This window comes from Limanda limanda, chromosome 9 (assembly GCF_963576545.1).
Source record: "Limanda limanda chromosome 9, fLimLim1.1, whole genome shotgun sequence".
Classification (NCBI taxonomy): domain Eukaryota; kingdom Metazoa; phylum Chordata; class Actinopteri; order Pleuronectiformes; family Pleuronectidae; genus Limanda; species Limanda limanda.
The window spans coordinates 21,584,552-21,610,460 of record NC_083644.1 but is presented as its reverse complement, the minus strand read 5'-3'; the positions used below and the strand labels follow the sequence as shown (position 1 = coordinate 21,610,460).

Below are 25,909 nucleotides of genomic sequence, written 5' to 3'. Positions count from 1 at the left end.
CTTCTTTTTCAAACCTTATTCTCATTTTGTTTTAAAGTTACCTCACTGGAAAAGTGTTAAATTGAAATATATAGCAGTATAAGTATTATATTAATGGTGCATCAGGAAGGAAGTATTAACCAAAAAGACTTTCATACTCAGATTTATTTCCTTTTGCTTAAATGTAAAGTTTTAAGTGAAACTCCAAACAAAATTCAGCTTTTTGTGTATCGTGTTTGTGTATTATTCAAAACTCACTTCACACAGGATTGACTGTCACTTAAACATCATGTCATTAACTGGATGTCCTGTTGTTAAAGCTAAAAACTGCAGACCTAAGTATTGAAGGTTGTATGGGAGAAAAAGTAATCGTATAACTAATCAGAAAGATGAGTAACTGAATAAAGGGCCAATTACTAAAATCTCTGTAAGCACAGTAAATTCAAATGAATATATTGGTTTGCCGTGCACGATGAGAGAAGAAATTGATCTGATATAAGCGAGAGATAATGCTGTTCGCAAGATGAAGTTGACACTTGACCTGGAGACTGGAGGTGACTGAGGAGGAGGAGGAGGGTCTCAGTGAATCACTGAAACGACAGCTGACAGCGACAGAGAGGAGAGCAGATTTAAATCCTGACAGCAACAACATGATTGGATGATTGAAAATTTGATTGGATTACTGCAAACACCAAACAGTTAGCTGATTAGAAGAGGTGAAGAGGGAGGAAGAAGATTGGGAATGAAGACAGAGAAAGTCTTCATGTTTGCACTTACACTGAGGCTCCTTTCTACTTTATTACTGCACATCCTTGAATAGACTGAATGTACTGAACTACTTGCCTACACATTTACATTGAATTTCTACTCTGTGACATGTGTTGATACACGTATTATGTATATTATACATGTATTTATCCATTTGTGTGTTTCCTACAGGAGGAGACCCCACTCTTCCTGGCAGCCAGAGAAGGCAGCTTCGAGGCAGCTCAGGTTCTTCTCGACCACTATTCCAACCGTGACATCACCGATCACCTGGATCGTCTGCCCCGTGACACTGCTCAAGAACGGATGCATCATGACATCGTTCGCCTGCTGGACCAGTACAATCTGGTTCACAGTCCACACAACGGGCCGAACCACATGGGCGGAGGAGGAAACTCAGTTATGTGTGGTGCCAATGGAGCAGGCTTCATCGGCATGAGGCCTGGGCCTCAGGGAAAGAAGAGCAGGAGGGGCGGAGCGAAGGTGGGAGGTGCTGGCGGGGTAGCTAAGGAGCTGAAGGACATGAAGGCGAAGAGAAGGAAGAAGCCTGCGGGAGGCGAGGGGCCGGGTGTGGCTGCAGGGGGAGGAAGTGGGGGAGGTACAGCGGGAGGAGGGACTGCGAACGGCGTCAAAGCAGCAGGAGGACTTCCAGAGAGCTCTGTCACCATGTCACCTGTCGACTCACTGGAATCGCCACACTCATACACGGGCGATGTGTCCGGCTCCGTCTCCTCAACAGCAAACTCTCCTCCCCTCCTGAGCAGCCCCACATCCAGACCGATGCTGCCCCCCGTCAGCCACATGCTGGGGCAGCAGCAGGGCTGGGTGGGCATGGCCAAGCACGGCTACAGCGGCCACATGTTTGGCCTCGTACCGCACCAGATGGGGGGATCTCACCAAGGCATGGGCCAGCACCACGGTCAGGGTGCGATGCTGACGCCCATGAACGTCACCATGAGCAGAGAGCAGCTGCCGCCCATTGTCACCTTCCAGATGATGGCTCCCGGAGGAGGCCAGGCGATGATGAAGCAGCCTCAGCAAGGGCAAGTACAAGTCACACAATCCCAGGGGCAGAACCAGATCCAGGCTCGCCCCCAGCAGGCATCAGGCCACCTCCGCTGCAGCCAGGGAATGATGTACCAGATGCCTGAGCAGATGAGCATGACGCACGGCCTCTCCCACAACCTGCAGCATCCACACAACGTCGGCCACGGAGGGATCGACGGCCAGCCCCGACAACTGCCCTCCTATCCGCCCATGCAGAGCCCTGTGGATAAATACCCCACGCCCCCCTCCCAGCACAGCTACGCCACTGCCGGTTCCGAGGGTACCACTCCCGGCCACTCTGCCCACCCGCCCAGCGAGCATCCATATCTCACCCCTTCACCGGAGTCCCCAGACCCTTGGTCGTCCTCTTCGCCGCACTCCAACTCAGACTGGTCTGACGTCACCACCAGCCCCACCCCTCTGGGGAACCCCCACCACGCACTGCCGTCATCCCGCCACACACACATTCCAGAGCAGGTGCAGCCGCAGTCGCAGCAGATGCAGCAGGCCTCTCAACAGCCTCAGCTCGGAAACATGCAGGTGTTTGCATAGGCCTGCCCAGAGGAAAGCACAAATAGACGGACTTTAGGGTTCTCAGTAGTTTGAGTAACAACACATAATAATTCATCCAGTGCTTTTCTCACCTCTCTTGTTAGTTCTCCTTGTATGATCTTGATTTTTATTATCGGTCACCTCCCCCTTTATTGTGTTCCTCTCCTCTTTGCACTTAAGAAAACTGTGTATTGTTTCTAAGAGTATTATCAGCTAGATATCAAACTTTCTCAACACCAAAAATTGTGGAATCGATCGTGAGCTAAAATCAGTTTTTTTGTGTAGTTACTTCAAGCCTCTGCTATCTGAGTCAGGACTTTTCTTTTTGGGCCTGTGCACCAAACACAAACGTTTTATCGAGGGATCATCGCGGAACTGTTGACCGCTGATCAGCTGGAGTTTCATAAGAGAAACAGACTGTTGAGATGGACTGCAGACGTTCTGCATCGACTTTGGAGGACATTGTTATTTCTTCCTGTTATGTGCTATCTTTATGTTGTTTCATGTGATGAGCCTGCCGATACTAACTCCTAGTTGAAACCATTCACTCTACTTTTTTTAATACGATGGGTCACATTAAGTTAAGCTTTTATTCTCAAAGCAAAACTAACTTGTTTTTGCCTTAATTGTTTTTTATTCATGCTTTTTTTTTTTACTGTGCTAAAGGGCAACTTTTATAAAAGACTGTGGCTTGCTAAGGAAGACGAACACCGAGGAAATGACACAGTAGAAAGACCTGCACAGAGGCATATTTTTACTACATAACAGGCAATGTATTATATATATTGAAGACAGTTACTGTTACAGAAATACAGAAAGTATTGATTTTAAAACAAAATCAGAATTTGTCACAGATGGTGCCACTATAGGCTTGAGAGACATTTTTCCAAACAGATTTGCTCCGTCACACTCTTGGTACTGTTGTGCCACCAGGTTTAGTTTGTTGTATGATGTACATAGACTTTTTTTCTTGTGTTTTTTTTTTTTTTTTTACATGAATACTGTTCGCACTTCTTTTATGATTCTGAATGTTATAGAGGTGCATGTTTCTAACTTTAAACTCCCTCTTTTCTAAATAGTTTCTCTTTCAAAATCATTTAACCAGTTTTGCCTTTTGCTTAACTACAATCAGTGTAACTCTGCACCTTCTTAAATTCTCATGATTCATAAACCAAGTCTGGGGGTGAGTACAGTTTAATAATGTTTTTTTGTTATCTTTCTTCTTAAAGTAGATGTTGAGCATAGCTTTGTGCGACTGCTCTATGAACACGGACAATCATTCACTGTTTTACATTTGAGACTTAAACAAAGAACATCAGTGTTTTTAAGACCAAATTTAGTTTGATTCAGCCAAAAAATGTACATTGAGTCCAAATTCCTGTTAATAATAATAATCATCTATAAAAAGCGATACACAAAGCACAAGCAACCTGTAGCAGGAAAGGTTCCCTTTGTTTCGAATAATTACTTAAATATCTGTAAACAAACCAAATTATTAATCTTTCATTGATATTCCCAGTGCCTCCTCAGGCCTTTACTCTCTGTACTAAGGAAATCCCTGCAGTTTAACAAACACATGCTTTACATGGAGATGTCAGTCAACAGGATTTTCTTCTCTCACAAGTATCAAGCGTTTTAGCTCCGTACATATGCAAGGCTGTGTTTATGTTCTGTATATAAAATGTTTTTTTGTACTTTCTTCTGTTAACCAAATACCCTATAATATACATGTCATATGAAGTAGTTGTCACCATGTTTGTATACGATAGAAGACTAAAACTGATGAAATAAGTTGTCTGTTGGAAAAAAATAAACCAAATGATCAACCAAAAATGTGCTTACTGAAATAAAGCCCAGATCCTCATAGATTTCTGCTCTTCAGTCTTATTTGATGTAGCTACTGTGTTCATCATGTTCTTGAGTTCATTTTTCATAGATTTTTTAATCTTTCCTCAATTAGACCTTTAACGGATGCTGTTCAATCACACATCACGTTGAATTCATGCTCCTTTAAAATATGACTATTTCAAAGGCATACCACATCATAACAACTTGATTCTTAGTTACGGCTTCGTCTTTACAGGTTTTTTTTACTTCAATACAACAAATTAATATATGGTTGATGGGTAGTTACAGGTTGTAGTTTGATACATTGTAAGTAAATACATTTATATTTCTCCCTTCTTGTCTAGATGACACATTAAGACAGTGCATCTATGTACAGCATTTTCAGAATCGGACACATTGAGACAGAGTGGGGGACACTGGGATCGAACAGCCAAGCCCTGGTTTTTGGACAAACCGCCTTATCTCCTGAGCCACACCTACCGGTGTATCCGACATGTTCTGGTTTAAATTGGGTCCATGGATCTGAAATAACCTGAGCAACATGAGGAACAAATCACCAAGGTCGAAATCAGTAGTTTGTATTTTCTATAAATCAACATCACTCTGACATTTGAAATGTGGGTCATTGGTTCCATGTTGTCATCATTATATCTTCACACGATAATGGTATAGTATAATACTAACAACAAAACGTACAACACATTAGTACAGGAGAGCACAAAATGTTCCAGACAGAAGCACGCCCTGAGGCTTTTTGTTGTATGAACTGTTCTCACTGAATCACTTACCACAAGATGATATTATTCTGTACATGGTATTAGACATTTAATATAGTGTTTATATTAATCACAATGATTTTAGTGATTCAGGTTTTTATTTTTTAAATTGGTAAATTAAAAAAAAAAAAAAGATTAAATTAAAAAAAAAAAAAAATTAAATTAAATTAATCCTGCGCAGTTTGCTTCTGAAATTTGCTCCCGAGACCCGGGGGGCACAACATAGAGGACTAACCACGTTACGATCACGGTTTGCCACTTTGGATGATGACCAGATCTCACACAGATGATGTCAACCTCTGCCCCTCCCCCTCGTCACTGACATTATAGTGTGGAAGTTATTTTCTTCAGACTTCTGTCTTCATGCTTTTTGAATTTATAATTGGGAAAAACACAATCAATGTGTTGTATTCCAAACAAATGTTGACAGGTGGAACTGTGTAGAATAATAAAGAACATATCCTACGCTATGATTTAAAGTAATAAATACGTTAAAAAAAAGACAATGCAAACACTATAAACTATGAGAAAGTAATGTTTTTTCTATATGTCGTGGAAGAATTATAAATTATTTTAGTCATCCCTCCATGACTTCCAAAAGGCTAAGACTTTTGGAGTTTGTTCCTGAGGCCTCTCTGTGGTGGGGATACAGGTCTGCAGCCACATCCATGCAACAACGTTCAATTTAAAAAAACAAAAATTGTAAAACACGTGAAAACGCTTCACACCGATGACCTAAAATCTTCTCTACTAATAACAGAGGAAATCTAAAGTGTCACGTAAGTGGAAAATATCATATTTCTGCTTTCAATTTAGGGTTAGCATATTTCGAACATATGTAGAATTTATCGTTAAGATTTCTGCTCCACCGTCAACCTCAGTTTGTTAATTCAGTTCTTGAAAATTGCTGCCGTGACCCGGATTCGAACCGGGGTTTCTGCGGCCACAACGCAGGGTACTAACCACTATACGATCACGGCTGGCTGTTTGCTGGCGTGGCTTGACCAACATCGAACATCAAAGTGCTACAGAATATAATAGATTTCTGCAAATTTTGGTAAGAATTTGAGCATGTTAAAGCCCTCAAAAAAACAATTAATTTGCCTGAAAAATTATAATAATCCTTATAATTTCCATAGGGCCTCACACTCTGTCAGTGCTCGGGCCGTAATAAAAGAGGCCGACACGAATGAGCAGTGCAGTTTGTTTCCGGACCTGTGGGTGTCGCTGACCCCCACTGGGAGCTCTGATTGAAAAAAGAAGAAGAACCCTGTACACGGAAGTTCCTCTGAACTTCGTGCATGTCAGAGATCTTCTCCTCGCTCGCCTCCTCCTCGGTGTTTGAATCCGGTTTTAGCTGTGACGGAGGCTGACGGCGGGATGTTGGAGCGAGCTGTGGCGGTGTGTGGGAGAGCCCGGGCCGGGGGGGAGCTGGAGTGAGAGCACATTAGATCCGCGGAGCTCAGCGGTCAATGGACACCAGGAGCTGAGGTGCAGCTGTCTAGACACCTGGGTCGAGCCTCCAGTACCTGGACAGAGACAGAGACAGAGGACAGGAGGCTTTTATTTTCCTCCAGAGACATCTGGCTTCGTCTGTCAAGTTGCTGTCAGGGCGCCATTGAAGGAAGGAAGGAAAGAGAGGAGGGTGAGAGCTGCGACTGAAATCCTCTTTCACTGTGTAAACACCTGCTTGCATTCCTCACTGTGCTTCCGTATGTATCCTCCAACATGAAGTTAATCCACAAACTACACACGCTGCATCTTATAAAGTCTCATTTCCTCCCTCTCCGTGGCCAGCTGCCCACCGACCCGTGGCCATGGCTTCTACCCGTCTGAAGTACCTGTCTCTGGGCGTGCTGGTGTTCCAGACCACCTCCCTGGTGCTCACCATGCGGTACTCCCGCACCCTGCAGGCCGAGGGCCCGCGGTACCTGGCCTCCTCCGCTGTGGTGGTGGCCGAGGTCATGAAGATCATCGCCTGTGTGCTGCTCGTCTTCAAGGAGCACAGTGAGTCCGCATCACCTGCAGGGCTGCGAATAACCCCCTGGTGATCACATTAGATAGGTCCAATTGATAATGTTATTTAAAGTGGGTCAGAACTTAGTTGAAACTATGTATTTTGATTGTGTTGTTTCTAATCAACCATGCAATCCTGTTAAATAGAATAACACTGCGAACTCTCGCCAAGGCTCAACACTGCCCTTAAATCTGAGGGATCTCATAGATATCGGTTTCAAAAGCATGTATTTTTTTACTTCAAGATCCATGAATGATTCCCTTGGAAATCTATGATAAAGTTCTATCCACACCTAAATTCCATGTTTTCTTTGATCCATACTACATCCCTCCACCGAGTTTCATGGTAATCTGTCATCTAGATTTTGTGTAATGCTGCTAACTAACAAACAAACAAAGCTGATGAAAACATAACCTCCTTGGTGGAGGAAATACACATCAACATTGATTAACAACAGATACACCAAAACGTCACATAACCTTCTTTCTTTTACTAAAATGGTATAAAAAACTGGAGCAGATACCCACATCAAGGCCCAACAGTCCCCTTAAATTTAATTAAACCGCACCAAACTTCACAAATCATCGAAATCAGTTCCCTTGAGATGTTTCATCAAGAGCCATGGATTTTACGATGAGAAATCTGTGAAAATGTCAAATAACATCCGATAACAATGTTGCAAACAGTGAAAACAAATCCTGGATTTGTGCCACAATTAAAGTTGGTCTCTCTTTGCCCATTTCCCATCCTTCCACCAAGTTTAGAAGAAATTCATTTGGTGGTTTTAACGTAATCCTCCAAACAAACAAACTAACCAACTGGCCGGGGAGAAAACATAACCTCCTTGGTGGAGGTAATACCACAGAGAAAAGATTTCAGGTGCTGCGTCGTCTTTCCTTTAGTGACGCAGAAATCTACAGATGTACATTAACAGTTCACATACACACAGACTTGAGTAACATTTTGGATGACTTGGTTGTTTTCACTCCTCAGATTACAGCTTAAGAGCTCTGAACATCATCCTGCGCCAGGAAATCCTCCAAAAACCCATAGAAACTCTGAAGCTGGCGATCCCCTCGGGGATCTACACCCTGCAGAACAACCTGCTGTACGTCGCCCTGTCAAACCTCGACGCTGCCACGTACCAGGTACAGCACGAGAGCAGGTTGGGATTTGAAACCACTGGTGGAAAATGAAATGACCTGGAACACGCAGAAGAGCTGTCTGGTCTCTCTGAGCCTTTTAGCAATAAGCACATCATTCTTGAACATGGATTATTTTGTTATTGTTTACAGTTTTCCCACTTTGCCTCCATCAGGTGACGTACCAGCTGAAGATCTTGACCACGGCTCTGTTCTCAGTGTCCATGCTGGGCCGCAGGCTGGGCATCTACCAGTGGCTCTCTCTACTCATTCTTATGGCAGGAGTGGCTCTCGTGCAGGTCTGGTACAACTCCCAAGTCTATTGAATGTTAAAATCTGTCTTCACCATCGCAAGAAACACAGAATGTCTTCCTAATGGAAAAATAGCAAACACAAAGACGTCTGCGAGTGCTTGTTATGAGCAGCAGCGTTTAAATTAACCCTTTTATTCCACTAGTAATTAGCATTTGTGTCCATTAGAGTTTAGCCTCAGTGTGTTACAGAACTTGAATGGCGATTGGAGAGCACATAACTGTGACTAATGTCCTTTCTCGCCATGTTAAAGAAAGTTGTATCGCTAGTTTAACTGAATCCGCTCCAATATTTAACGGATTCTTCCTTGGTCATAGTTATACCCTCCACCACATTTCATGGTAATCAGTCAAGTAGTAATAGTCATCAATTCACACAGTTTAGGGGTTAGCATCTTGCCCAACATGGGGACATAAGGAGCTGAGGATCGAACCACCGGCAATCTGATTAGGGCACCACCCAGTTGCAGCCTCATGAAGAACCAGGAGTTTTCATAGAATTGGACGCATGACCAAATTCAGTCAGGTGAGAAGAACAAGAACTCGATGGTCACTCCGTCTGATCATTCCAAAGATCCTGTGTGGAGATGGAAGAAACTCCCAGGACAGCCATCACTGCAGCACTGACCTGATCTCACTTCTCTTCTCAGACCCTTCTCCCACAGGAGCTAGGTTTGGCAGCCAGCTCTAGGAAGTTAGAATTAACACCACAAACCTTCAAAAATGAAAAGTGAAACAGAAATGCCGCGGTCACGAAACAGTTTCCTAGCATATGTGTTGCTTATTAGCTCTTGTTTGTTTGTAAGAGAGCATTTTGCAAACAAAGCAGTTGCTCTGGCTGCGTGATCACGTCTTGATGTTTTTTCTGTTGTTGGAACCTTGAGGAGGTTTTCGTGGAGGAATCAGTCTCATTCCTGCATTTGCACTGTGAGCAGTGTATGTTTGCTGTTGGGAAACTTCTTTGTTGCCTTTTCAGGTCAGTGTCTCTGAGCTCGGCAACCAGCTCCTCCGAGGCTCGCCTGTAGCTCTGCTGTGCGTCCTCAGCTGTACAGCACAGACAGCTGTGTGGGCAAATCATAAATCATGCTATTGCGTTACATTGGCCAGAGTCCAATCAAGATGTGCAAGAGCAGCGGGTGGTGCCTCAACACTTTCCAAGAGCACTTAAGTAAATACTGAAAACAAAGAGGGCTGGCTATGATGTTTAAATATTTGCTCTGTGTTAATGGTATGCTGATGAATGATAAAGTGTAAAAAAAAAAATAGACAAACGGTTGTACAGTCACATCCTCCTCCTCCTTGGCAAAACAATAAAGGTGTCCAGTCAGTTGATATGATACCGGACATGATCTCAGTGGTGTGTGTGATCTCGCACGGACGCACGGTGGAGGAGGAGGGGGAGGAGACACCGTCATAACAGGATCAACCAGAAAGAAAACACTTATCGTTCTGTGTTCCTTGGGCGAGTGCAGGAATGAAACTGGTTTATCCTCTTTGGTATGACAACCAAATTGGGCGTGCACCCAGAGTCACTGCTCCGTTTGCAAACAATATCACTTACAATAAAAAACGAAGAGCCAATGAGCAACAGATCTGATAAGAAATAGTAGGTGTCATCAATGCAGGATTTAATTTTCACTTTTCATTTTCTAGGTTTGTGATGTTCATTTTCACTTCACTTATTGAAATGAGTTTTAATATCTTATTTATCTATATACATAAATATACACTGCTAAAATATATTTCTTAATTGGTCCCTTAGATCATATTTATTTCTTTTGCATTAACACCATGTTTTTTTGCTTACTGCTGCACATAATTTAGGAAATCACACTGTGAAGCATTTTAACAAATCGGCAAGGTAGTAAAATGCTTGTGGGGGATTTTCATGTTCCAGCATCACAGACTTCTAGATCTATATCTCGGTAACTCCATCTGCTGATGAAATCGGAGGAATCAGTTGAAAAGACAAAATCTGGAAAATGAAATAGATGAGATTAAACCACTTGACTCCAGGGCTGATAATGAGCTTTCAACCTTGTGTTTTATTAGAATCTACACCTTTGTCTTGTGCTTGCAGTGGCCCTCTGACTCTGCTGCTCCTTCTGCCAAAGAGGTGGAGGATCCGTCCACGGGCTTCATCGGTGTGGCAGCCGTCCTGGTGGCGTGCTGCTCCAGCGGCTTCGCTGGCGTCTACTTTGAGAAGATTCTGAAGGAGAGCAAACAGAGCGTGTGGGTCCGCAACATCCAGCTGGGTCAGTATGAATCAGTCAGTCTGGTGCTGGCAGATATTTGTAAGTGTAAATCAATATACTGAAGAGAGGTGTTCAAACGCTGACGACAGATATATATATAACCTTTACAAGCGTTTTAATTTGATTAATGCCCATTCATCCATGAGGAAGATTGAAACAGGCCCCTGCACCAGGTTTCTGCAGTGAACTCTCGTGCACAGTTTTCTTCCCTGCACAGAAATCCAGCTGGGATTATTTTTTTTTAAGCCTGCGATACATTCCTGCTAAGATGAATGTTCCCGTCTGATTTATTTTTACCCTGGAACGTGTGAGGCATGTGTTCAGTCTCCTGCGATCCCTGGTGTGAGTGTGGAGCTGTTTCACCTGCATTACAGTATTGGAGCCAAGAACAAGTGCAGTGCAGAAAATGCCGTGTTATCTCTTAGTAGTTATAAGGTGATGTAATCAAATGGGAAATGGAGGGAAAAGGGAGTTAGAGCTGAATACATTACTTGGAAAATCAATTAGTGATGTTGATAATCTTATCGATAAAATGATTTGTCAAACTTGTCTCTGTTTTGTCAGATTGGCAACCGGGTATTTTGGGTTTTGGCCCGTTGCCCCAAAGCAATTTGAAGGTTATTTTCACAATTATTTTCACATTATTCAAAAGAATAAAACAATTATTGTTAATAGAGGCCTTATTAGAGACATGGGTGAGAGAAACAAGGTAGCTGTGGTATGACAGAGTATAAGGGCCATTTACACATGAAAGAAATTCGGACATTTCAAGAATAAATTTGTAATATGAGAAAAATGTCGTAGATTTACTAGAGTCTGTTTTTCTCATTAAATTAAGACATTTTCATATTATTAAGACCTTCTTTTTTCCTGCGATATAACCCTTGTAATTTAGTTGTATTGTGGCGCGATACGGCAGTAATAGAAAGCATTGACTGATCTTGAGCTCACTCCTTCACTTCCTGTGTGTTCGTGTTTGTGTGTCTATCAGGGATGTTTGGTCTGGTGTTTGGCCTCTTTGGGATGATGACCTACGACGGAGAGAGGGTGAAGGAGTCGGGAATGTTCCAGGGCTACAATAAAGTCACCTGGGCTGTTGTCGCGCTGCAGGTAACTCTCACTTCACTGCAATAGATGTTTCTCACCAGAACTGTTCCTGCCTCTGTAGCAACAGACCCTTTGCTCGCCTCCCTGTCGGCCTGTGCAGGTCGTGCCTTCGTCCATCTGTGTCTGTGTGTTTGTTGTTTCTTCAGGCCCTGGGAGGTCTGGTCATAGCAGCAGTCATCAAGTATGCAGACAACATCCTCAAGGGCTTTGCTACGTCGCTCTCCATCATCATGTCCACTGTCATATCGTACTTCTGGCTGCAGGACTTCGACCCCACTGGGTAGAGGAAACAATCACTCTTTCTCCCCTCTGTGTAGTTTTTTTTTATGATCTCAGTTTTTCTTTCTCAGAATCGCAACTTCTCAAGCTGATTGAGGCGTCTGCTCTCTTCCACAGCGTGTTCTTCCTTGGGGCCCTTTTGGTCATCACGGCCACTTTCCTGTATGGCTACGAGGGCAAGTCATCCCCCAACCCCAGCAGGGCGTAGTAGGACAGTCACGGCTGACACCACCACAGCAGCTGGAGGTCCTGTTGAAGCGTGAGGACGAGGAGGGGAAAAGAGGACAGGGATTTAAAAAAAAAAAAAAAAAAAAAAAAAAGAGGGGGAAAGGTCTTTATCTTATGTTGTGATCGCCAAAAGGAGGAGCGGAGGAATTGGAGGTGAGGAGGTAAGCAGGCTGGGACAGGAGAAGTGCAGCAAGCACAACACTGTGATTGGTCTCAAACACCAAAAGTGCCTCAGCTGGACGAGTAACCAGTGAGAGAAGAACACTGGTGAAACAGGATTGTATGTTTTTCTTGTCTTTCATTAACTGCCGCTGTAGAGATAATCATAAATCCCCTCCAGGGCTGGAGAGACATTCTGGACTGGACCGACTGATTGTGTTTAAGAACCTGTTTGACTGACACTCACTGATACACCCGAACAATAAAAGATTTCAGAGGACAGACAGACAGACAGGAGTTTCTCATTCTGCAATACTACATTTAGATGTCGTGTGGATGTAGCTGTCGGCTCGTTCACTTCATGGTTGTGATATCTAACATTCTGACAGATGAGTTGATCCTTCCCAGCCGTTGCTTTCTCTAAAGCTGTGTACGATACTGCAGCAGTCTCATGGTTCAGGATGCGAATAGTCGATCTTAGCATTGGAGCCGCGGTTGAGGGGGATTTCCGTTACACCTGCCTCCGGGGCAAAAAACGATCAATCACACAAAGACATTGGCATTGGAAGTCGTCAGAACCAGTGTTATCTGAATTATGGTTCGCACGCTTCCCTTTGTTCAGCTATTTTTGGAAACAGTTTTTGTTGCCAGGCAACATATAGTCACTGAGGCGTCTTTGATAACGTATACAGATCAGTGTGTATGGCTCCGGTCTGTCTCTAATCTGGGTGTGTGAATAAAATGAATAATTTAACTTGATGCAGTTGGAGGTCGTAACAAGGAAGTGGATTATTATTTAATGACAGATTTTTGACGTTAAAAGGACGTTTTGATTAATGTGGTAATTTTTTATGACCTGAAATGATGACTTGATGTAAATTTTGGCACCATTTATATCATAATGAATTAGTAAATCTAAATGAATTTTGTTCACCTTATTCGTTAATGAATTAAACAAAAGTTTACATGACTTTTCAAAGCATCTGATTATCGACATCGACCTCGTGACCTGTGCTTGTGTAACTTTATATTCTGTTGATTCGAAGAAGAGAAATCTAAACGTTACTGAATGCGGCTCAGTAAAGTCTGAGCTATGAAAACTGATTACATCAGATGACCTACCTTACATGGAAGGTTACCTGGGACTGTACTCTTTGATTGGAGTATTTTGTCTTGAACTACTTTCTTTGGGATAAAGCGGGTATAATTGATAACTCCATGATTTTAATCACTGATGTGAATCTTTTATAAAAGAAAAACTTTGAATTCTTTGTGTATATATTTGTCTGTCTCCTCCCTGATGTTTTCTATCGTACTACCCACACATTTACATCTTATACTTGGACTACAATGCACTACAGTGAAATCTGCTGGGTAGAATTCAATCCCATGGTTAGAGCTGCAAACGACAGGACATGAAATAACTTCACACTCTGACATATTTGGCATTTGTTTTAATGAGTTTTAAAAACACTGCATGCAAAAGCCAGACAGTCTGAGAGAAAGGACTGTACCACGGCAGTTTCACGTTCTTCATGTTGTAACACTGTAAACCACCTTTACCACGTCGCGGTTTTGAACAGTCGCTGCATTACACTCCAGTAAATCAGCAGAACAAGTGGGATCGAATGAGTCGAGCTCCTCGTGAAGGGCCGTGCACCTGCTCTGCCCGAGTCCTCAGGCACATCTGTTACTGTAAAAGACACTTGAGGCCCTGATACACACAGACTGCAAGTGTGCGACTTCATAATCAAGTAGAAATTTATGTTCTCTGACACTTGCTTTAATCGGGGCAACTTGTGAAAAAAGTTTTTGTTTTGTTTCCACCCTAAAAAAGTCTCTGAATAAAATCAAAAACCACGGAGGATCACCCTTCCTAGTTTCTCCTCCTGAAAGGTGCTTCTCCCGATGGTTTCCCCTTGATTGTCAGTGTGGGCTCTCAGACGTACAAACTGCTCCTGTGTCATGGCTACAATAGGCATGTTGTTCAAATGTCCACTGTCCACGCTGAGTGTGCTGCAGGTCGGAACAGTCCCTCCTGGTGATCATGGCTCTAGTGTGGTTCTAGATGAGGTGTGTGCGTGAAGGCTTGTTCGGTTTTGCACCAAGAGAAATGAACAGCAGGGGTAAAATAACATGGTTTACGTCCTCCAGTCTCTCTTCATCTCTGTCTCATCTACACCAGCTCAGCAGCTCAGCATGACCTGTTTTACTGCGGGCTGAGTGCGCACCAACAGAAAACGCAGCATGTAAACCTCTTGGAAAAGAGTCGGCAACATTTTACTCTCCGACTCCTGTTCTGTAAGCTGCACTCTGCTTTTTTATTTTCAAGGATCGTCGTCAAAACACATTTTATAAAAAGATACTGAGTTGTGTAAACCAAATACCTAAAACAATCTTTAAAGGGTTAGTTCAACCAAAAACTAAAAAAACATTCTCATTTAATTCTAGCAGTGCATAGAATTTTGTGCGAAGAACCTGGTTTTGAAATATCTGAGATTTCTGACTCTATTCAAATACTTCAAATGTAACCAGTCAGAGCTTCAACGAATTACATGAAAAATCAACATGCATAATTTCAGATATTGTGAATAATATAAATACTTTCTTACCTAAGAATCAGTGTTTCTTAAAACTGCTGGTAACTAAGTCTGCGGATTATGAGGACTATTTGTTACTGGTTTTGGATAGTGGTTAATTTCCTAGCATAGCACCATTTCTCTGTCTCTCCCATAGACTGTATATGAAGATGGATGACATGACAGCAGCCCCAAAATGTCTTTTTATCACCACCCAGTGGCCTGCTGCAGTAAAGGTCATAAATCCTGCCTCATGTCAGTGGGTGGGACATCAAGTGCATCAAATATCATTTTCTTAAAGATGCTTTCTGTCCTTTCAGGTAGTTCTTATCACACTGATGTTTATTCAAGTGCTAATTTAACTTCTGAGTTTGGTTTTGATAAGTTACTTAATGCAATAAAATTGACAACTGTGACTGACTTGTGATTGGTCGAGCGTGTGTACTCATGACTACAGCACAGACGCCGCATCATAAATTAAATTAAATCAAAAGTGCAAAATGGCGACGCTGTATTCAGAATGTTTTGCCTTCATTTTTGCAGAATGAGAGGATGTTAAGAAGCATCATCCATCTTTGTATAAAGTCTATGGCAAATCCCCTCTGATAAATTGTAGTAACTTCACATGCGTCATCATTAATTGTTTAATTATATAATAGGTTTTAATAAGCTAATGTTGGCAAGTTAGCATGCAGCTGTTAGCGTTTAGCTCACGACTTCTTTTGTTTGAAATCTCACAGATGGATTCAGTATTTCAAAGCTTGCACAATTACGTTCCTAAAAAGTGAAAAGCTGCACGGCGGGCTATAAGCAAATTAGAGACATGTTTTTTGTCATTTTGGCTGAACCAATCCTTCAAGTATAAATACAGTTCTCTTTCACCACAATCTCTGTTCTTCAACAACAAATATTGACCGAATGAAGACGTACAGCACGGCTCCGTTTGTCTCCTCAACCAGCCACTGTGGACAGACACGTACAAAATCAGCAAACCTCACAAGTGTGATGGGATGGGACGGGGGGGAAATGTGAAACCTGGTTTCTACTGTCATCAACACAGGCATCGCTGGCTTTCAAAAAGGCAGGGAGGGAGAAGCTCTGCAGCTCGGATGAACTGGCCATTAGCGATTGAGATGGGGAGGGGGGAGAGGGGGGGGGGGGGATCCTGCTGCAGGGCTTCGTATACGACTCCAAGCTGTGATTTCTACATTTTCTGTGATATGTAAAAAGCAAAATAGCTCTGAGGATGCATGTACACAACGTAATCACCCCCCTGGTGTGTGTGAGTGTGTGTGAGGCAGTCTGGTGTGACAAAGCAGCAAGCCTGGACCTGACCCTGGGGCTCCATTATAGAAAACACACAAACACACTCGCATCATGCCTGAAATCACATCATCCAGTATCATCCCAGTTGATATTCCAGTTATCTATGTCTGCTATGAATGAACTTGTTTGCACTCTTGCACCGTGCAGGTCAGGGTTGTGTCGACGTTAAGGCCGACACAACCGTTCTAAAACTCGTTCTTTCTGGACCAGAGTAGCTACAGTACAGGTTTGTGTTACCTCCCAGCACCGGTGGCAGATTTTCAGTGATACAAAGCTTCGCTCAGTTGTGCTGGGGCTGTTGAAGTAAATCCTGAACAACCAAACAGCTTAACAGCACCTGAAAAAGAGGCCAACATACTTTCTGGATCGTCAAAGGCAGCGGTGGGGAATTAAGGCAGCTGTCCCCTCAAGATTTAACACGCACACAACTCTTATTTGTGCCAACGGCAGTTTATAAAAATCGCGACCTGCTTCGACCTGCTTATAGATCTCCGTTTGTTTTTCAATCTCTCTGATTATCTTTTGAGCTGTTTTGCTGCAGATGTGGCCAACTGTGATAGGATTCAGCCAATCGGACGCCCTCAATGCTCTTATTTGGGCGGTATGACGACAAGCGGAGGCCCTCTCCTCGGCCTCCACATCAGAACCTGGGCGTCGTTGGCGTTGGGCCTCCCCATCGCGTTGAGAGGGATGGGCTCCATGCGGGTCAGCACCCGAGGCTGCTCCTGATGCACCCGGCCCACCAGTCTGGCCCTGGAGCCCAGGGGCAGGGTCGGATCCACCGTGATATCGACCCTCATCCTCCACTTGATGGTGTGGAGCAGGATCTTTTCCCTGGACGTGGTGTTGAGCGCCACCAGCCACGTGGTAAAGCTCTGGTCCCTTTTGATGTTAGTCAGTAAGGGCGTGTTGGATTCGCTGACCGGCACGGCCCAGGTGACGCTTGGGTAGAAATTGTCGTTCATGCTGACGATGAAGCGGGACGGCTTGGAGGTGGGGCCCACTATGGTGACAGTCTCGGTTGTGTTGCCGTACCAGGGGTAGCTCACGCCGTCTGAGTCGCTGATGGCCCTCACCAGGCCCTCGCGCAGCTGAGGCAGCTCCCAGCTCGACCTGCAGCGAGACAGGAAGTATGAGACTGGAATCAATGGGGATTCAGGGAAACTGCAGTGTGCATTTAAATGATACGTCTGATTAGATTCTGTCTTTTCCTTCCTGTCAACAAATCATGTAAAAAAAATAGAAAAATCTACATTAATGCACTGGGTGACTTGTTCCTTCAGTATGATGAGCATGCACTGGGGTTTATTTTCAGTTGATTTCACACAGTCCTGGAGCCATAAATACACATTAGAGCCTCATATCTGCAGCTGAAAACAACCTAATCCTGTTTGAGTAATGTGTGCTACAAATTATAGTGCCCAGCTGTTTCAGGAAAATGTATTTTTTTATCATTCATATGAATAGCATATACTATGTAAGTACTGTGGCTCAGGAGGTGGAGTGGGTCATCCACTGACTAGAGGGTTGGTGGTTTGATCCCTGGATAGAGTCTGCATTCCGAAGTGTCCTCGGGCCAGACACTGAACACCGAAGTGTTGTGTGGTAGAAAAAGTGCAAAAGAGAAAAGCAAAATATGAATAAAGTACATTTATCATTTCTTGTTGTAATTCATGAGGACCTGTGGATGATGGAATTTGCATTTCCATCTATAAAAATATTCCTGGTCAAAAAAACATTTTTACATAGTGATGAAACTGGATTGCTGAACTAGTAGATCCACATAAAAATGATTTAACTATTTTGGCAATGTTTTGAAAGAAATCGAATATTTTCAATCAAGCAGAAATGTCAAATATTCTGAGGCTTCTTTGGGTGAACTTTCTGCTTTTATCTTTGTCATCTCACTTGTTAAATTACAAAAGTAGTGGCACATATTTGTGTCTGTTGGAATTCTTGTAATTTTTTTGTTCACAAGGCAAATACGCTGATTTCATTTAGAGTTTTAAAACCCCATCTAGACACCAGCTTGCTAAGAGGACAGCAGGCGCCTGCAAATGGTATCTGGTGGTCGTACCAGCGGATTATCATCATCTCTTTGTTGCACCAAACAGTTTGTCTCCCTGTGGCCCCCTTCCATCTATTTGGATGACACCCCACCCTATCTAAGCCACCATCCTCTCAGCCTTACACCCACTCTCTATAAACCCAGCAGGATTAAACACCCCCTCATGAGTGCCCTCCAGATAATGTGGGGGTGTGGGGGAGGACATGCCTCCGTGGGCAACAAATTGAGTGTGTGTGTGAGAGAGCAGCAACTGTTGTTTAGCTCCTCTAATAGCAGCTTTCCTATTTGGGTGCCAAAGTCACAGGAACAGAATCTGTCGGTGGGCGTTTGAGTGAACGAGGCCGACGTGCACAGTTAACCTGCTGCGTGCACAAATGCTCCTCTGGTGCTGCTCGGTGTGTGATGCACGAAGATGTTGTTGTGCACAAGCATCCAAGCGCTGCACGCACGCACGCACGGCCATATCTGTGTGTGAGAGCCCAGGGGTGCCGTGAGGACGCAGGTGACCAGAGGTGCGAAACTCACATGCCGACGTCCCCGTAGGTGTTGTAGAACTCCATCTGGGTGCACGCCTGGATCCAGCCCACCACCCAGGTCTCGTTGCGCGGTATCGGCGGCATGACGACCCGCGCTGACGCCTTGAAGTAGGGCGTCTTGTAGCGGAGCACGATGGGCGAGTTCTCCTCGATGACAGTGGGGCAGTGGTCGATGGTGGCGGACAGGTCGTACACCACGATGTTCTCCCGCTTGATGCGCGACTTGTTGCAGGCGATGCTCTGGATGCAGCCCATGTCTGTGCAGGTGAGGGAGACGGTGAGGAGCAGCCAGGTGAGCCGGACGGGCCCGGGGAACAGCGCGGCTGACTGGGACTCGACCAGTATGAGGCTGTGCATGAGACGGGACTGGTTGTAAGGCAAAGGTGGGTGCTGTACCACACTATAGCCCCCGCTCGAAAATAAATCAACAGAATCACAACGACGCTCCAGTGGAGGGCAGGGGGGTCCGGGTCGTGTCAGCTGCTGCTGCTGTGCACGCAAGGGGACACGAAGCGGCTCCCGGGGGGCCCCCCCGCTGACCCCGCGATCCGACCCCTCTCCAGAGAAACACCCTGCACGGATTAATACAGTGTCACCGAAAAAAATCCACAATCATATATCTTCTCTGATTGCGAGCTGTGCCCTCCCCTCTGGGATCCGATCCGTCCGCTCCCTCTAACCCTCCTCTTCCTCCCGCGAGCTGTCATGTCACAGGAGCCGCCGGGGAGCTGATGGCGGCCGGCGGGGCGCTGGGGGGGGAACCCGGTGCTCGCCCGGCGTGACTGACGCTGCTGCTGCTGCCTGTAGCCGGGGTGTCACAGCCCGTCATTGCCTGGCGACCCAACGGAAGAGAAAGCAGGTGAAAGAAACCGAACCTGCGAGTCCGAGCATCAGTGATGGTGGAGAAACCCAGCGAGCTTCCTCCCGGGGAGTTGGACGAGACAGACGCGGCTCCTCACGGTCACAACCCAGAGAGACGAGGAGGCGGTGATACACACCCGACACAGCCGGAGAAGACAATGACATTAGAGGTAAAAAAAAACAACAGTCAGATGGATATCGTCATAGTAACCGAGCGGAGCAGCCTCCTCTGCTGGAGCTGCCCGGCGGACTGTCGCTGTTCAGGCTGCGTGGTGCTGAAGAGGCTGAGCCGACCAATGAGCGGCGGAGGGACGCTGGAGGCGGAGGAGGGTCTGCTGCTGTGTCCTCCATGTTGGAATAATGCTTTGTAATCCCATAAACACACACAAGCAGCAGATAAGCCCCCTGATGCACAGTTTGGGGATTTATTCATGTTTAATACTCAACAGGTCGCATGTCACATCACTCTGGTCATTTCTGAAGTCACATGGTCCATATGGTCTCCTCACAAAATATCAATTTATTTTCTGACATAGTTACAGTTTGATTATACACTCTGTAATTAAATATAAGAGATGAAGAGACTGTTGTACAGGAGGGCATGTGATTGGTTATAGGCAGCCATTGTGATATCTTTCAAAATAAAAGCAGCACCAACTGCATGTTAAGAAGGGATGGATGGATGGATAGATAGATGGATAGAGTTTTTGAAGGACTTTAAACTGCTTTAAAATGTATCTCTATTTAAAAAAAAATGTCCACTGTCACAACACCTCTAAGGCACATGTTTACTATCTGACAATATGGCACAAAGGTTGACCTGACAGATGGGTAAATATAATACAATTCTATTAATATGAAGACACAACCTACATCCTGAATTGCTTGCTAAACTAGGATTAATATCAAAAACAACCAAACTTCTCAAGCATCACAATGTATAAAATAATAACGTTATTTTAGATATACAAACAAGATATGTTCTTTATATTGCCCAGCTTTGTTTTTAAGGCGACGGGTAGATTGTATATATATATTAGCTCAATTCAATTTGATTTCTTTTGTGCCAAATCATAACCAGACGTGACAACATTATAGACAAACCCAACAGTTCCCATAACGAGCAAACACCTTTGGATTGAACTGGAAAAGAACTCTGGAAGAACCAGACTCAATGTGGGATTTTCTTTAACAAGTACAAGACTCAAGCTATCTCGTGTTATTGAACAAAAATGTATCTGTCCGTTTCATCGTCATCATCATCGCCAAATCCTTGTAACATACTGATGTTTCATGACAAACCTTTATTTTGAAGTCCACTCCTGTCCGCTGTGCTCTTTCGTCATTTCCGGACTAGGCGGGGCCCCAGGCTGCTGATTCACAGAGTGGAAGCAACGATTAGTTGATGAAAACCAGGATCATGTCTCTGTTATAGACTCTGAAACATCATCAGCGCTGCCCCCCCACAGGTCGTCATGGTAAGAGTTTGACTTTGTGTTCAGCAGGAAACTTACCGAGGCTGAGAACTGACACATGTGCCACAGTAGACAGGAAGCTAGGCTAATGCTAACCAGGCTGCTCTTCAGAGTCAGAGGTACAGTTTCCTTTTTACTGTTAAGCTCTAACTTTAACGTGATTCTAAAATAATAGAGACAAACACAAGTAAAGTTCCAGGTTACTTAGAGTTCTTCAAGGCTAAGCATAGCCTGTTATATTAGGTTTAAAGTAAAAGTCGTTTTTAGATCAGTCAAGTCTCATATGAAATGTCAATAACAAATCGTAAAAGCTCAAAGTGATGAAAAAAACTTAACATTTTGAATTCAAATACAGATAATTGTGTTAAGCTGTAACATAATCTGCTTTAACATTTCCACCTGAATACATGTGAGATTCCTCTCAGCTCTGTAAATGATCCCTCTCCCTGTTTAATGTTGTTCCACGTGATTTCCTCGGTGCAGATCCCTACAGACTTTAAAAGCCTCATCCAGAGGTTTTATCTTCTTCAGTCCGAGCGAGTCGAGACATATCGGCTCTTTGAAGAGTAAGTACAGATCCATTAATGAGGCAGTTGTTGTTACTGTGAAAAGGACGTCTGGGATCCACTTCCTTTGCACATTAATTAACAGAGAAATGTGAATTATATGCCTCATGTACATGTGCTTCACATATTCCCTCTCTTGTTGTTGTTTTGGCTGATGCTTGACCACCTGCCAGAGGACATGAGGCCTACTTGAGGACTGGGCCTCACTACGACTTCGACCACTACAGGCAGCTGGTCCACGAGATAACGCAGGCGTTCTGTGGCATCTCCACGGAAGTGCTGGAGATCAAGGGCAAGCTGCACCATGACTTGGACCGGGCAGACCTCTCTGAGCACATCGACAAGCTGCAGAGCAAAGAGAAGCAGAGACTGGAACTGGTAGGAAATGCTCTTTACATCAGGTTGAGAAACAGACAGAGACCAGAGAACAATACACACCAAGTATGTAACAATGTATACTATGCACAGTGTTGCTTCATGCATGCACTGTTGCATGGTGCATTGATAACATGTTACCTGGTGGTACACCTGCTTTTTGACATGGACGTTATACACCCAGCAGAACAGTGATATTCAACAAACAAACATAATTAACAATAAGCAACTCTGCACTGAGGCATTCATTAATTGACGTTTTACCTTTACTGTGTTATTAATTGATGATATTGCTTTATAACAACTTTTACAATCATCTGTAATAATCAATATATAAACGTGTTTCGAACATTCTCTTTACGTACCATGACGGATGTTTCAGGTTTATTTTAAAACTAATGTCATGTTAAATTGTGTAAAAGTTCACAGCATTTTATCAGTGATTGATAGAGTTACTCTGTTCATACACAAGGGGGCAGAGTTCTTCTGCAAACATTTCATCAAGCTTCAAGGCCCCTGCTGCCATAAAAAGACTATTTCCTGCAGAAAATATAGACATGTGTTAATAAATAATGAACAAGGTTCTAAAGGGATCTAAGAACCTTACACATATAGAAAGTAGTAATGGCAAACCAAGATTCAAACAGACTAAAATGCAGAAAACATTACAGATTCCATTAAAAAACTCTAAAAGATCCAGTCCCCATCCTGGCTTCATCTGCTGTTATTCAAAAGTTTCCCCCACATCAGGATTAACTGCTGTATCTGCTATGAGGGCCTCTGACCCTCCTGCCTGAGGGCGTCCTAGCTGCTACTAGACATGTAGAACGTGTGATGGGTCAGTTATTATCCTATTGGCTTGTCTTAGGGCAGCCTGTTCGTAAATAGACTTTAGGGATGTGTGCTGTTTAATGCTTTACCCCTATAATCGTCCACACTGTCTGCATCACTCTGACCCATTTGAACTTGAATAAACTGAGCCAAGCTGCAGTGCCACATCTGATAAGGTTCTATAAAAGATCCTGATAAAAGACTTACATAAAAGTCAATGTGGGAAGTGCAGTCATTGTTGTATTCTGTAACAGCTGTGCACAGGGGTGTTGAGGGGTCCCGGTCAATGAGATGAAACCACCAGGTTATTTGTCTGAGGCCGAGCTGTGAGATGGTGACGTTGATGCCCACAGGCCTGTGGTCCCTGACTGGCTGCCCAGGGCTCACCCACCATCTCCTCTGTCCTTTTTAAACATATTTTATTGGCATTTTAGGAGTCATTACAAAATATTGCATCAACATGAATTATTCCAACAGCCCCTAACCCTCCCTCTACTCTAGGACATTAATGAGGAAATGAAAATGTGTTGTGCAGTCTGACCCAGGCAGTCATTCTGGTTAACGGAGCTCAGATTCTTAAAGTAAATGATAAGAGGCCGACAGAACCCTGTATTTAAAACTTGAGTTTTTTCCTAACCTTAAAACATTGGCTCATGTAGCCACAAAGTAGGTGATGGGGGTTCGTCCATAATAGACGTATTCTACAAGGGCTATTAATGAGGTAAATTAAATTATGTTTCCATGCTTTCTATTACTGGTTCCAGTATTACTGAAATCATACTTCTGGGGCTTCCCTGGTCTCAGACATGATTAAAGTGAAATTCTATGGAGCCTGGGAACATCTGTGACAAGTGCCGGCCATGTCCGAGTACATCTGAGCGGGTCTAGATTTACTGAAGTGTACAGTGTGAACTATTTTGAGTTGGAGGAGTTGAAATCTAGTACCTCCTCTGTCTGTTTAACAGTCAAGAGGAGGGGGTCGTCCTCTCGCCGAACCTTCGTATCTGAAAACATAGTAGAGTTAGATCACTGTCCTTTGTCCATAAAGCTAAGCTGGCCATCTCCTCTGGGAATGTGAGGATGTGATTGTTATTGTTGTAACTTCACTCATTAGTGTATAAAGTGGAAAGGACAGTTGAAGTGACACAACCCTGGGAGGCTCAAGGTTCCAGGTTCTCTCACTTGATTTGGTACCATTTCATATCGAGAGGGTGGACATGGAGATCACTCAGCTTCTTAAATAGTAGATGCAGCTCTTCTGTATTAAATGCTCCTAAAGCAGCATCTGTCACTGTCATGTTAAAGAGTCCTATGATGATTTCATGCAAATGGTTGAGTCATAAATGTTATAAGTATTCACAGGAAAACAGTGCATGGTTGTTCTGATTGGAAATATTAGTCTTTTGTGCCGACTGCCCAGTAAATACGGTTTCTGTTAGAATCAGACAGTTTCAAGTCGGTGACATTAAACCTGTGTGTGTGTGTTTGTGTGTGTGTGTGTGTGTGACGCTCATCATGGCTGCAGAGACAGTTTTACTGTGACTGGTGTTAAAAGGTTAACAACTCCGGTGATTCCCCACATTCTTGAACAGTTAGCGTCTCATACATCTGGTGTTGATGTGTAGCACTTTTGTATAAAGTTTTACACTCCTTTATAGTATTAAATCAACTTCCTCTCCGCAAGTAACGTCATAAAGCTTCTATTATCCCAGAGTCCATCCTCCATCCTGTCTCCGCTCCGTCCTCCGCTGATGAATGGTTTGCATAAATCTTTTTCTGATGTGCCTCCTCAACAGACGGCCAAGCTGCAGCTGGCCAGGCAGCGGGCCCAGGATCACCCGGAGGACGAGGGCTGTCAAGACAAGATTCAGGAGATCAAGCACGAGTAAGAGCAGCTATCGCCCCCCCCCGCCCCCCCCCCTGAGTTTACTGTGTTGGGCTCCCCGCTGAACGTTTCCTCGCTCAATTACAACCTGCTGTCGGCGGTAGAGCTGCTCAGGGGCTCATGAGCTCCCTGTGTCTGTTATTTAACAACCATGTCCTGAGTCACCTATGTCGTTTGATTGGAAAATAAACTGTCAAAGAAGCAAGTAATTAAACAACAGCCTTGTGTTCCTTTGTCCTCCAGAATCATCAAGAACCAAGAGGCTCTGAGTGAGATCATGCAGGACTTGAAGTATGACTCAGAGTGTGATTGACAGGTGACCCCCCCATGGGGCCGGCTGCCGCCCTCACATCACCACACAGCGACGGGTCAATGCGGCCCTGCTGCAATTTCCATCTTGTTCTCCTCAGCTGCAATTATCGACCCCCCCCTCTGGCTCCACCCTGCTCTCTGCTGCAGTCTTATTCCAGTGTGTTTAGTGTGTGTGTGTGTGTGTGTGTGTGTGTGTGTGTGTGTGTGTGTGTGTATGCATGCCTCAGCAAAAAAGATAGAAAGGCTTACGTTTCAGTGAAATTGATGAAATGTGTAAATAGTTCAAGTGAGTAAAGCTAAAAAGCTCATCCATCTTTGTTTACTTGATGCATTCTATTTTTTAAATAATAAAAACACTTGACAAGACATTTTCCATTCTCTGCTGTTCATTTAAAGACATGTCATACACAGTATATAACTTAAAAAATCCATTGTTTAAATATACATTTATAAAATATATATAGTATCAAAATGTCTGTTCAGATACAATATGTACAGTTTACAGTACAAAATTGAATTACACTGATAGTAAAAATAAAGTGTTTGATTACTCACTTTATGGCTCTCTTTTTTTCTCATTGAGCTGTTTGCTAATAGAAGATTAATACATCAGAGATACTGATACACTTT

At 43.8% G+C, this 25,909-nt stretch overlaps 4 protein-coding genes and 1 non-coding gene across 7 annotated transcripts in view; 3 read left to right on the top strand and 2 right to left on the bottom strand.

The window, feature by feature from the left end:
• Window positions 1-4,211, top strand: part of notch2 (notch receptor 2) — a 43,947-nt gene extending 39,736 nt beyond the window's left edge. Inside the window, exon 35 of the mRNA XM_061078769.1 lies at window positions 919-4,211. Coding sequence (XP_060934752.1) covers window positions 919-2,343 — 1,425 coding nt within the window. The 3' untranslated portion in view covers window positions 2,344-4,211. The remainder of the gene's footprint in view (window positions 1-918) is intronic.
• Window positions 4,212-5,875: 1,664 nt separating this feature from the next.
• Window positions 5,876-5,947, bottom strand: trnah-gug (transfer RNA histidin (anticodon GUG)). The gene has a single exon. It is a non-coding gene; the product is annotated as a tRNA-His (tRNA).
• Window positions 5,948-6,234: 287 nt separating this feature from the next.
• On the top strand, window positions 6,235-13,731 carry slc35a3a (solute carrier family 35 member A3a). 2 transcript variants are annotated; one of them, XM_061078770.1, is made up of 8 exons: window positions 6,235-6,612; window positions 6,765-6,974; window positions 7,978-8,132; window positions 8,303-8,425; window positions 10,518-10,692; window positions 11,684-11,802; window positions 11,946-12,079; window positions 12,196-13,731. In XM_061078770.1, exons 2-8 carry the CDS (start codon window positions 6,785-6,787, stop codon window positions 12,284-12,286), a joined length of 987 nt encoding a protein of 328 aa, XP_060934753.1. In that variant the 5' UTR covers window positions 6,235-6,612; window positions 6,765-6,784; the 3' UTR covers window positions 12,287-13,731. The 2 variants fall into 2 exon arrangements, with proteins under 2 accessions (XP_060934753.1, XP_060934754.1); XM_061078771.1 differs by having other exon boundaries at window positions 6,235-6,679.
• Window positions 13,732-16,960: 3,229 nt separating this feature from the next.
• On the bottom strand, window positions 16,961-19,331 carry fam78bb (family with sequence similarity 78 member Bb). Its single transcript, XM_061078725.1, has 2 exons — window positions 18,964-19,331; window positions 16,961-17,483 (listed from the first exon to the last, which is right to left on the bottom strand). Exons 1-2 carry the CDS (start codon window positions 19,329-19,331, stop codon window positions 16,961-16,963), a joined length of 891 nt encoding a protein of 296 aa, XP_060934708.1.
• Window positions 19,332-21,196: 1,865 nt separating this feature from the next.
• On the top strand, window positions 21,197-25,471 carry rex1bd (required for excision 1-B domain containing). 2 transcript variants are annotated; one of them, XM_061078030.1, is made up of 5 exons: window positions 21,197-21,313; window positions 21,794-21,876; window positions 22,050-22,254; window positions 24,879-24,967; window positions 25,211-25,471. In XM_061078030.1, exons 1-5 carry the CDS (start codon window positions 21,311-21,313, stop codon window positions 25,278-25,280), a joined length of 450 nt encoding a protein of 149 aa, XP_060934013.1. In that variant the 5' UTR covers window positions 21,197-21,310; the 3' UTR covers window positions 25,281-25,471. The 2 variants fall into 2 exon arrangements, with proteins under 2 accessions (XP_060934013.1, XP_060934012.1); XM_061078029.1 differs by lacking the exon at window positions 21,197-21,313 and having other exon boundaries at window positions 21,530-21,876.
• The last annotated feature ends 438 nt before the right edge of the window (window positions 25,472-25,909 follow it).

Coding starts and splice junctions, on each gene's coding strand:
- rex1bd (XM_061078029.1), top strand. CDS start 21,764: ATGTTGTTCCACGTGATTTCCTCGGTGCAGATCCCTACAGACTTTAAA. Junction 21,877..22,049: donor ACATATCGGCTCTTTGAAGA/GTAAGTACAGAT, acceptor ACCACCTGCCAG/AGGACATGAGGCCTACTTGA. Junction 24,968..25,210: donor ATTCAGGAGATCAAGCACGA/GTAAGAGCAGCT, acceptor TTTGTCCTCCAG/AATCATCAAGAACCAAGAGG.
- fam78bb (XM_061078725.1), bottom strand. CDS start 19,331: ATGCACAGCCTCATACTGGTCGAGTCCCAGTCAGCCGCGCTGTTCCCC. Junction 17,484..18,963: donor ACCTACGGGGACGTCGGCAT/GTGAGTTTCGCA, acceptor GTCTCGCTGCAG/GTCGAGCTGGGAGCTGCCTC.
- slc35a3a (XM_061078770.1), top strand. CDS start 6,785: ATGGCTTCTACCCGTCTGAAGTACCTGTCTCTGGGCGTGCTGGTGTTC. Junction 8,133..8,302: donor TCGACGCTGCCACGTACCAG/GTACAGCACGAG, acceptor TGCCTCCATCAG/GTGACGTACCAGCTGAAGAT. Junction 11,803..11,945: donor GGGCTGTTGTCGCGCTGCAG/GTAACTCTCACT, acceptor TTGTTTCTTCAG/GCCCTGGGAGGTCTGGTCAT.